The sequence below is a fragment of the Bombina bombina genome, chromosome 1 (genome assembly GCF_027579735.1).
Source record: "Bombina bombina isolate aBomBom1 chromosome 1, aBomBom1.pri, whole genome shotgun sequence".
Lineage (NCBI taxonomy): Eukaryota > Metazoa > Chordata > Amphibia > Anura > Bombinatoridae > Bombina > Bombina bombina.
Window position 1 is genome coordinate 197,202,287 of NC_069499.1, and position 12,375 is coordinate 197,214,661.

At 44.2% G+C, this 12,375-nt stretch overlaps 1 protein-coding gene across 1 annotated transcript in view; it reads left to right on the forward strand.

Annotated features, from left to right (window-relative positions):
- TYRO3 (TYRO3 protein tyrosine kinase) overlaps positions 1-12,375 on the forward strand; it is a 533,278-nt gene that overhangs the window by 509,076 nt on the left and 11,827 nt on the right. The window contains exon 18 of the mRNA XM_053697821.1: positions 9,196-9,355. Coding sequence (XP_053553796.1) covers positions 9,196-9,355 — 160 coding nt within the window. The remainder of the gene's footprint in view (positions 1-9,195; positions 9,356-12,375) is intronic.

A 12,375-nucleotide genomic window follows, 5' to 3' on the forward strand; every position in this document is an offset into this window, starting at 1 on the left:
TTATCAATAATTAGCTATCACTGTATATGGTGCTTTTTTTAGAATCTGCACATATGTGTTTAACATCACATTTTATGTACAGAATATACTGTTATTTAGCTTTGAATATACTAGTGTTCTTTGGTTGGATTGCACATCTTCACAAGTATTGCCATTATATTTTTATTCTTATCTGATCTGTGGCTCTCTCAGTGGACATATATGTAGAAACAATACATTTATGTTACACCTGTTTTGTTCTAATTTAGATATGAGGTGTTTTGATTGGTGCACTGTCCCTTTAAGAGCCACAGCAGGTTTCACTTGTCTAACAGCTTCTATGATTAAGCGCTAGCCAGCGTGAAACATGTAAGTCTGCTGTTTCCCTCCCTGGTGTGTTGTGTCATATTAATCTTTTTTGCTTTTTGTCAAACTTTTTACCTGGAATAAAAAGTACCTTTTTCAGTATCTCAGTAGCCGCCTGCTTTTTTCTGTACCTTTTTGCGGCTGTCCACCGCTTCTCTGGGCCGGCTCCATACCTTCCCCTACTCAGAGTGGGTCTGTTTCCCTCTTACCCGACGGACGTTTCCTGCAGCAGCACCAGCTTTACTATACGTCTCATACAACACACACTCATACAACTCTCATACAACACACACACACAACTCTCATACAACACACACACTCTCATACAACTCTCATACAACACACATACTCATACAACTCTCATACAACACACACTCTCATACAACACACACTCTCATACAACACACACACACACTCTCATACAACACACACACACACTCTCATACAACACACACACACTCATACAACTCTCATACAACACACACTCATACAACTCTCATACAACACACACACTCTTATACAACTCTCATACAACACACACACCCTCATACAACACACACACTCTTATACAACTCTCATACAACACACTTATACAACACACACACTCTTATACAACTCTCATACAACACACTTATACAACACACACACTGTCATAAAACTCTCATACAACACACACACACACACACTCTCATACAACACACACAATTTCACATACAACTCATACAACACACACAATCTCTCATACAACACACTCTCATACTACTCTTATACAACACACACACCTTTACAGCGCACATACACTCTCATACCTGACCTGTGGTTTGAAGAACCCTGGTCTAAGCTATAGAATAATTAATATAAATATCCACTCCCCCCCCATCTTTTAGTGTTGGAAGAAATGTAGCATGCTTAGAAATGAATAATTAGACTGACACCCATATACTGTGTTCAATGTGACTGACAGAACAAGCCCATTTAGATGGTTTTGACAAGGTGAGTGAAGCTGTAGCATGCTTGTGCTCAAGAATACAGTGGAAATTTACCACAGTCAGCTTGTTTATCATATGTTTCAATCTTAATCTTATCCCTTTAAAGGTTCAGATAGATTATACAATTTAAGACAATTTACCAATTTATGTCTATTATCTAATTTGCTTCATTATTTTGATATCCTTTGTTGAAAAGGATATCTAGATAGGCTTAGTAGCTGCTGATTGGTGGCTGCACATATATGCCTCATGTGAATGGCTCACCCCTATGCATTGCTATTTCTTCGACAAAGGATATCTAAAGAATGAAGCAAATTAGATAATGGAATGTTGTTTAAAATTGTATTCTCTATCTGAATCATGAAAGAAAATGTTGGGGTTTAATGTCCCTTTAAGTATTCATCTATATTTTAAATTTAGGTTTTGATTCTGTTTGTCAAACAACTCTTTTTTTTTTCTAATTATTTTCATTTCCCTTGTTCTATTAGTTTTCATTGTACTTATTGTTATATGACCGTATTTATGAACACAAACAGTAAATAAAATGTCTGGGGTTTGTTGCCTGGTGCGTCTTTTTGTCAGGTTAGACTGATAAACTACAGGATATTACTCTGGGTTCTCCCTATGATTAGTAAGATGTCACAAGACATGGGCTTCTTGCTCTCACGGCCTAGAGCAGGGGTGGGCAAGAGGTAGATCGCGGTCTACCAGTGGACCGCAAGTGAATTTTGAGGTGACCTCCTGGAAGATTTGAAAAGTCTGCATAATAAGAGAACCATTTCTCACACATCTAGATTCTGAGTGAAGAGCCTCGCCACCGTAGATGTATGAGAAATGTTTTTCTTATGCAGACTTTTGAAATCGGCTATGACTCTATGATGGCGGTAAGTGTACTTCCGCATGCGCGACGTGGCTGCAGCTGAACTCACTGCCCCAGCTTTGGTTACTGCCTGTCCCAAACTCTTACTTTTTGCCTCAAGAGCAGTCAGCCCATAGTAGAGACTCTTCATGCGCCAGGCTGAGATGCTGCTCGGTATCCCTGGCAGTTCCAGGTCCTGCTCTGTCTGATATTCTGCTGCTACTTTCTAGTTCTGTCCTCCGTTACTTGTCACCAGGCTCTGCTGGGTGAATGGTCTAGTGGTTTTTTTCCCAGGGTCTGTTACTCCCCCTCAGGTTCTTATAACTACTCTGTACCAGGCTTTGATGCAGCTCTCTGATACTTTCTCTGACACATTAATATTAGCTATACTGTGCTAGTATCTGCAGCTTTCTGTTCCCAGAATTTGTTGTCACCAAATTGTGCAGGTCAGTTGCTGCTATACCAGTCTCTGGTTGCTGTGTAAGGCAGTACAGAGCCTGCAGGTCCTACCGCTGTCACTATCCCAATTATTTGCAGTAGTCTTCCGCTAGTAGCGGACGGATGGAGAGCAGCCAACAGGACCTGCCCCCTAATCAACCTGACATGGCGTCCAGCCAATAAAATGACTTTGTAGAATGAGTCTGTCTATGATTGGCCCATGTGTTCCAGGCTTGACTACTCCGCTAGCCCTAGACTCGAGCCGTCTTAATTGTGAGACTACTTATTTATACGCAGGCGCGGTACACAGATAAAGTTGCTTGATGGTCCCAGCATGATGTAAAGAGAGAACTCTCGCAGTATGTAAAGAGCGCGGCTGTATTGATTATTAAAGAGTGCGGCTGATTTTTAAAGCTGTATAATTTGTGGCAAAAATACAATTTTCAGCCAGCAGGTCCTGTTTGTGGCAAAAATACAATTTTCAGCCAGCAGGTCCTATTTGTGGCAAAAATACAATTTTCAGCCACCGACTGCTGTGGTGGTTGTTTTTTGTTTAGTTTTTTTAAGTTAGGTGACCACGGCACTTGGTATAAAATTAGAGGTAGCCCTTGCCTTACAAAAGTCTGCCCACACCTGGCATAGAGTGATGCTCCTGCACCTCACTGACAAGACATAGAGAGGCCCAAACAGTCTTCTGGTGTTTGTTATTATATCTCGTTTAAGAGGCGAATTGTCTCGGCTGAATTGTCTTTTTGACCATCTCTATTCCTCTTTTTAATTCAAAGTAGACAAGCACTCCAGAGATCAAGTCACAGGTAGGCAGATAGAACAAAAGAAAGAGTGCACTCGCCAGGACTTTTCAGAAATTTATTCCACATTTTGTTCTATATATATATATATATATAACACATAGAAACACCCAGCACTCACCAGCTAGCTCACAGCTAAGATAAAATCACAACTGGAAAGGTTAGTTAACGCATCTGGCCAAATGGGAAAAGCTCAGGCACCACGTCAAGATCCTTTCCACTGCCTGAGTCCCTAACACAGCCACACCATGCAAGCTTACAAAGCCAAACAAACTGAGAACAAAGAAGGGGTGCACAGGTGGATGTAATCACCCAGAGAAATACACCCCTATTTAGCACCCAGGGCTGGGATGCTGCTGAGTCACTGGATGTGTACCTGGTCCGGTCTTGGAGTGCAGTTCCCTTCCGTGTTTTGTATTTCTCTGGGTGATTACATCCACCTGTGTGTGTATTAATTTCAGCTTGCTTGGCTTTGCTGCAACATAAGCGGGACAGCTCTATCTACTGGCTATTTTAATAAATGCACTGCTTCTCAATGCTTTTCTATAGCAGTCACATGACTGGAATATAAAGGTTGTTATTCTGAAACGGTGTAAATTGAACCGTTGTAGAACGAGGGCCACCTGTGTGTGTATATGTATATATGTATATATATATATAGTATCCAGAAGGGAAAGAAGCAAACCCTGGAGCTAAAAAAACTTGTATACTTGTGGTTTATTCAGCAATGTTGCCAAGTATCAGGTGAGTAGACAGATGACATCTGACGCGTTTCGCACATGTGCACATGTGTTTCATTATACAATAACAAAATTATTTTTTTTAAGGGGGCACAGAATTCCATTTGGGCGGGCATTGCCCGTCAATGCCCCCCCCTTGGAGCCGACCCCGATATATATGTGTATGTGTGTGTGTGTATATATATATATATATATATATATATATAAAGATGTATTGTAGTATATGCACTCTCACCAACACACTACAACTTGCCAGGGTGCTGTAGCCAGGTATGTAGAAAACGAAAAATAGAAAGCACTCACTGGAAAAATAGAAAGCCTCAAGAACCCCTATGTTTTGCTGCATATAGCGCAAAGTGAGGCCACGATCGGGTGTTGATGTTTATACTCAGGTTGCTATGGCAACCTTGTAGTCGGACAAGTAGTGGATTGCGGCAAAGTGATGGGGAGATAAGGCGACGCTTTCATCATGTTTCAGTCTGATAGTGTAACTTTGGTTTGGTCTTATTCTTATAAGGTTGACAATGTAGTTGGATCTCGGGCGTGGTAGCGTTTGACGGTGTTTGGGTAGGCGCGGTGGTATTCGGCTACTATTGCACAGAGCTGTTTATATTGGTTGCCAGGACAACCGCCCGAGTGGGTATGTGTCACGGCGTTGCGGTGGTGAGTAATTGATTTTAGCAGACGCGGTGATACTCAGTTACTAGGACACACAGAGGTGTTTACATGGGTTACCAAGGCAACCGCTCGTGTTGCTGTTGTAAGTGACGGCGTGACGTACTTGTCGGCGTCCATTTAGCCTATTAGAACATTTGTTGGCATCCTCTACACAATGCACTCCATTGTGACTGGCCTGTAATACTGAAAAAGGCGTGGTTATCGATGACTAATTTGCCTGGCCAATCAAAGAATGGGGGTATGTCATATCCCACCTATCAGGCTCTTTGTTGTTTTTATTTTCATTAGATGTGCGTTACAGATTTTATCCCAGTCTCAGTAGATCGGTCATGTTTTGGGGGCTATCAGGTATACTTATAGTTTGCACACATAGGATCACGTATATATCTATATACATTTACACATTTAATATATTATTCACTACTAGTACTAAAGCCCGTGTACACGGGCCATTTTTTGCAGTACAGCGGTCCCACCCCTTGCTCTCTCCCCCCTCTCTTTTGCTCTCTCTTCCCCCCTTTCTTTTGCTTTCTCTCCCCCCTCTCTTTTGCTTTCTCTCCCCCCTCTCCTTTGCTCTCTCTCTCTCCCCTCTTTTGCTCTCTCCCTCCTTTCTTTTGCTCTCTCTCCCCCCTCTTTTGTTCTCTCCCCCCTCTTTGGCTCTCCTCCCCCCTCTTTGGCTCTCTCCCCCCCTCTTTGGCTCTCTCCCCTCTTTTGCTCTCTCTCCTCTTTGGCTCTCTCTCTCCCCCCCTTTGGCTCTCCCCCCCTTTGGCTCTCCCCCCCCCCCCCCTTTGGCTCTCTCTCCCCCCTCTTTGGCTCTCTCCCCTCTTTTGCTCTCTCTCCTCTTTTGCTCTCTCTCCTCTTTTGCTCTCTCTCCTCTTTGGCTGTCTTTCCTCTTTGGCTGTCTTTCCTCTTTGGCTCTCTCTCTCCCCCCTCTTTGGCTCTCCCCTCCCCTTTGCCCCCCCCCCCTCTTTGGCTCTCCCCCCCTCTTTTGTTCTCTCTCTCCCCTCTTTGGCTCTCTCCCCCCTCTTTTGTTCTCTCCCCCCCTCTTTGGCTCTCTCCCCCCCTCTTTGGCTCTCTCCCCCCCTCTTTGGCTCTCCCTCCCCCTCTTTGGCTCTCTCTCCCCCCTCTTTGGCTCTCTCTCCCCCCTCTTTGGCTCTCTCTCCCCCCTCTTTGGCTCTCTCTCCCCCCTCTTTGGCTCTCTCTCCTTTTTGGCTCTTTTTCCTCTTTGGCTCTCCCTCCCCCCTTCTCTTTGGCTCTCCCTCCCCCCTTCTCTTTGGCTCTCCCTCCCCCCTTCTCTTTGGCTCTCCCTCCCCCCTTCTCTTTGGCTCTCCCTCCCCCCTTCTCTTTGGCTCTCCCTCCCCCCTTCTCTTTGGCTCTCCCTCCCCCCTTCTCTTTGGCTCTCCCTCCCCCCTTCTCTTTGGCTCTCCCCCCCTTCTCTTTGGCTCTCCCCTCCCCTTTGCCCCCCCTCTTTTGCTCTCTCTCTCCCCTCTTTGGCTCTCTCTCCCCTCTTTGGCTCTCTCTCCCCTCTTTGGCTCTCTCTCCCCTCTTTGGCTCTCTCTCCCCTCTTTTGTTCTCTCTCCCCTCTTTTGTTCTCTCTCCCCTCTTTGGCTCTCCCCCCCCCCTCTTTGGCTCTCTCCCTCCCTTTCTTTGGCTCTCCCTCCCTTTCTTTGGCTCTCCCTCCCTTTCTTTGGCTCTCCCCCCCTTCTCTTTGGCTCTCCCCCCCCTTCTCTTTGGCTCTCCCCCCCTTCTCTTTGTCTCTCCCCTCCCCTTTGCCCCCCCCCTCTTTGGCTCTCCCCCCCCTCTTTTGCTCTCTCTCTCCCCTCTTTGGCTCTCTCCCCCCTCTTTTGTTCTCTCCCCCTCTTTGGCTCTCTCCCCCCCCCCCTCTTTGGCTCTCTCCCTCCCTTTCTTTGGCTCTCCCTCCCTTTCTTTGGCTCTCCCTCCCTTTCTTTGGCTCTCCCTCCCTTTCTTTGGCTCTCTCTCCCCCCTCTTTGGCTCTCTCTCCCCCCTCTTTGGCTCTCTCTCCCCCCTCTTTGGCTCTTTCTCCCCCCTCTTTGGCTCTTTTTCCTCTTTGGCTCTCCCCCCCCCCTTCTCTTTGGCTCTCCCTCCCCCCTTCTCTTTGGCTCTCCCCCCCTTCTCTTTGGCTCCCCCCCCCTTCTCTTTGGCTCTCTCCCCCCCCTTCTCTTTGGCTCTCCCCCCCCCTTCTCTTTGGCTCTCCCCCCCCTTCTCTTTGGCTCTCCCCCCCCCCTTCTCTTTGGCTCTCCCCCCCCCCCCTTCTCTTTGGCTCTCCCCCCCCTTCTCTTTGGCTCTCCCCCCCCCCTTCTCTTTGGCTCTTCCCCCCCCCCTTCTCTTTGGCTCTCCCCCCCCCTTCTCTTTGGCTCTCTCCCCCCCCCCCCCTTCTCTTTGGCTCTCTCCCCCCCCCCTTCTCTTTGGCTCTCCCCCCCCCTTCTCTTTGGCTCTCTCTCCCCCCCCTTCTCTCTCCCCCCCCTTCTCTTTGGCTCTCTCTCCCCCTCTTCTCTTTGGCTCTCTCTCCCCCTTCTCTTTGGCTCTCTCTCCCCCCTTCTCTTTGGCTCTCTCTCCCCCCTTTGGCTCTCTCTCCCCTCTCCTGCTCCTTCTCCCCCCCCCCCCTCTCCTGCTCCTTCTCCCCCCCCTCTCCTGCTCCCTCTCTGGCTCTGTCTTGAAGTCTTCACATCACGGGACCCCGCCCGGCCACGCCCACCGCGACACCCGGCCACGCCCCCATCGCAACGCTCCTGTCGGCCACAAACAGCTGTGAGGTCTGGGGAGCGTGTGGCCACTTCTCACGCAGCACACCTCACAGCTGTTGAGTAGCTCGCGCTCCATATATCTTGCCACAGGCTGTTTCAATCAGCTTACCTCGCGCTCCCCAGACCTCACAGCTGTTTGTGCACCTCGCGCTCCCTATCTCAAGGCCAAGTGTTTGTCTCTACTGTGCATGACGGCTTCAGACAAACACTTGGCCTTTTATAATATAGGATGCTTTAACCCTAATTATAGGGATCTATGCCTGTTTTGCACACGGCACATTTTCATTGGCAGTTCACCTAGGGGAGTGTTTTATGGGTCTATAAATGTTTGGTTTTTTCACTAGCTGTTTGTCAGAGGAAGGGACGCTGTTGGTCCCGAAACGTCACAATAAATTCTATTTGATTCACATTGCTGTCTACAGTCCAGTGAGTGCTTTCTATTTTTCGTTTTCTCTCTCTCTCTCTCTCTATATATATATATATATATATATATATATATATATATATATATATATATATATATATATATATATATATATTCTTGAACAGCACAATTTATTACATTTACAGATGATCAAATTTCACTATTAAGTGATACAATAATTATTACTTTGTAGTACTGACAGTCATGGTATATATGTTGTTTGTATTTCACTTCTTACTGTGTTAGATGGTTAAAACTTTATAAAAAAAAAAATGTCATAAATATGTATGTAAATGTTTGCAGTTGAACTGAAGTATATGTTAAAAAAAATTTTTTTTAAATAAAAATAAACTATTTTGTTTATAGGTAAAAAATAAATTACATTTGTTGGAAAATAAATTACAAATATGATTTGACAAGACGTGAATCTTGCTTGTCTGAGACATGTTGGCACAAAAACACATGCTATCCTGATAACTAGAACAGCAAATGTTCTCTACCAAGCAGAGAGAGGAAATGAGTTATCATGATGCCAGCTGGCTTTAAAGATGCTTGGTCGTTAGTCTAGAGCCTATCGTGAACTGGTTTTATAAACCAAGCACCTGAACCTCATCCCAATGGTATTGTTAAGCAGGAATATACTCAAAATCTGGAATACATGGAAATAATTATATAGATTTTAGTGAATACAGTGATTTAATAAACTTCCATTAGAGGTGGTAAGGCCAAACACTGTGGGGGACTTCAAGCTCTATCTGTATGAGTACCCAGACCCTAAACAAGTACAAACATGCTGTTGTCTAAAAGCAAGATCATCCAATACTGCAGCCCTACAGTAAAAACAACAAGCCATAGAATACTGCAGGGCGCAGTCCAAAAGGTAGTGACCAAACTACCCCAATCCTCCCTTTAGACCCTCTCGCTGCCTAGACACCATTTATGTTCCAGTTAAGAATACTATTTACGGTTGTTAGTCGGTGATACACTTTAATGTATGCAATCCTTTCAATTTATTGGCATATGTAATGGCAAGAAAACATGTTACTGATAATATATATATTTAGTTGTTCGAAGAAATGAATGCAGATTTAAAAAAAAAAAAAAAAATTGTTCCATCCTGCTAATGTTTCTAATCTTTTGTTTAACAGGTTGAACGAGGACATGACTGTATGTGTGGCAGACTTTGGTCTTTCTAAGAAAATCTACAGTGGGGATTATTATCGCCAAGGTTGTGCTTCCAAGCTTCCTGTAAAGTGGCTGGCGTTGGAGAGTCTTGCAGACAATGTTTATACAGTGTATAGTGATGTGGTAAGTGTTTACAGGCGAATAATGGGACACACGTCATTATCAGTTGCTAATGCTAGGACCACAGCAGATATAATGAATACAATGCAAGTTCTATCCTGCTGTGGTAAAGATTAGTTTTAGGCTTGACCTTGCTAAAGAGAAGAGGCTGTATCCTCCAAAACATGATGTAAATTACAACAAAATTACATGTTCTCCTTTACAGACTGATTAATTGAATTGTGGGTAATTCCAGGTAGATGTGACTTTTTTCTCTCATGAAAAAACCATAAAGCAGCATGTGCATGATAAATCCTAAAAGCAACTTTTACTCTGTTAAAAACATTGAGCAAAACAAAATTTGGTTAACACAAACAACCACCTTCTCTATGTGGGCCATCAGACTTGTTTGCGGAGGTGGCAGTCGCACCTCATTGATTGTGTAAAGCACATATGAGGTTATAATAAAAGGAAAAGTAAAGTCAAGATTAAACTTTCATATAGAGCATGCAATTTAACACAGTTTTCTAATTTGATAATAGAAAGTACATTTGAAAGTTGTTTAATATGGTATGCTCTGTCTGAATCATAAAAGAAAAAATGTTGTGTTTTATGTCCCTTTGAAAAGCATCACCTGATTAGGTTAAAATAATCAACCTACATTCTCAATTTCAAGATTTGCACAAACAAAAAACAATAAATGACACTAAATAATAATGTAACCGTAAAAAATGATTTAACCTATTTGGTATCCAGTTCTGAAAAACAAAAAATACACCAGCCTTGTTAAAGAGATACTAAACCCAATTTCCTTCCATAAGGCAGGGAGAGTCCACGACTTCATTCCTTACTATTGGGAAATACAACACCTGGTCACCAGGAGGAGGCAAAGACACCCCAGCCAAAGGCTTAAATATCCCTCACACTTCCCATATCCCCCAGTCATTCTTTGCCTTTCATCACTATAGGAGGTGGCAGAGAAGTGTCAGAAGATTTGGATAGTCCTGTAATGGGTATGTTCCCTTCAAGAAAGGACTGGAGCTTTAAGTAATCATGTCAACCTCTCAGTGAGAGTATTGATGAAAGTTAGTCTGGAGATGCAGGGAAAGTTGTTTTGTTTTTTTAGCGAACCCATCCAGACTGTCACCTAACAGCTCCTGAGCAATCGGTGTTGACGAGTTTCACTGCTTGCTGTTACACACTCAAGTCCATGTCAGAAGCGTTGCTACAATACTGTCACACTTGAGAGGCTGTGCCTGATCCACAGCATGGATCCTGGAGGGCAAGACCGTTTTTTATATACACTTTTGCTATACAGGGTCACAGTGTGGGCTCCTTTATACCTCAATAGGATCAAGGGTTAATATCTCCTTCCGGGAGATTCTTTGAACAGATAGGGGTTATTTATAACAGCTTTAATGTGAGAGTTGTTGGGCTCATAGACTGTACTTTTGGCTTTGAACAAACAGGATTCACTTTTGTTTTTGAGCGTTGCGCAGCTCATAATAGCTTAGTGACTTTATTCATAGCAGGGGAAGTCCTGTTCTACGCACCACATTACCGGGTGCGGTCTTTTCATTTTCCTACGATCCTGCTGTGAACATCACTCCTAAGGAGAACGTTTTCACTGTTAGCTGTCTGGGTCTAGGAGGTGGTGAGTGCCCCAGCCATTGGGATTATAAAGGTGCCGTTTTTTTAATAAAAGTGTTTTTGTTTGTCCTTCTGTAGATATATACTGCTATGGAGGACTCTGATACTACATAAGAAGGTCCTGCTCCTTCTGTACTGATTAATAATCCCTGTTTATATTGTGAGGAGGCCGTAGTTTGCCCGCCTGCTCAATTTTGTTCCATTTACCTAAGCACTGTTCTAAAGTCTAAGAAAGGAGACAAGCCTGCTAATACTCATAGCACTATTAGCCCATCTGAGCCGTCTACCTCTCAGGAATCTATGTCCCGAGAGATTACTACCCTTTCTACACTACCCGCTCCACATGCAATTTCCTGTGGCTCAACTAATCCTCCATCTGGAGGGGGCTTTTTTCCTGCGGACTTTACCACGCAGTTACAATCGGCGGTGTCTGCGGCCCTCAGTGTCTTACCACCCTCTAGCAAACGTAAGAGAAAGGTTAAACCTAGTTCTTCTGACCTAGAGACATCTAAATATTTGTCGGATTTAGCTATTATGTCCCAGCTATCCGAGGATGAGTAAACCTCTGTAACTTCAGAAGGTGAACTTTCTGAGTCGGAGACTTCAGTTTCTAAACCTCCTTCAGCGGTGGAACCCTCCTTAGATTTAAAATTGAGCATCTGTGTTTTTTTATTAAAGGAGGTTAAACTACCTGAGGAACCTAAGATCCCTAAATTAGACAGGGTTTATGAAGACAAGAAGGTCCCTCTGACTTTTCCTGTGCCAGTTAAAATGGTGAACATTATTAGTAACGAATAGGAAAGAATAGGAACTTTTTTCCCCCTCGTCTACTCTCAATTGGATTTGTGGGGCTCCATCCCTAAGGTGGATGGCGCTATTTCTATGCTGGCTAAGCATACTACTATCCCCCTGGAGGAAAGTTCTTCTTTTAGAGAGCCTATAAATAAGAAAACGGAAATTTTTCTGAGGAAGATGTTTCAACATACAGGGTTTTTATTTCAACCAGAGGCATCTGTAGCCGTGGTTGCTGGAGCAACTACCTACTGGTGCCTCACTCTGTCTGACCTCATTGAGGTGGAAACTCCCCTCAAGGATATTCAGGAGAGAATTAAAGCTCTGAGAATTGCGAACTCCTTCACCTGTGACGCAAATATGCAGATTATTCGCCTAAATGCAAAGGCTTCTGGCTTTGCGGTCCTAGCCTGCCAGGCTCTCTGGTTAAAGTCTTGGTCTGCAGATATGACTTCTAAATCCAGACTCCTTTCTTTTCCTTTCAATGTGAAGATTTTATTTGGTCCAGGGCTGCACTCCATTATTTCTACGGTTACCGGAGGGAAGGGTGCCTTCCTACCGCAGGATAAGAAGAATAGGCCTAAGGGATGGCTATCGTCTAA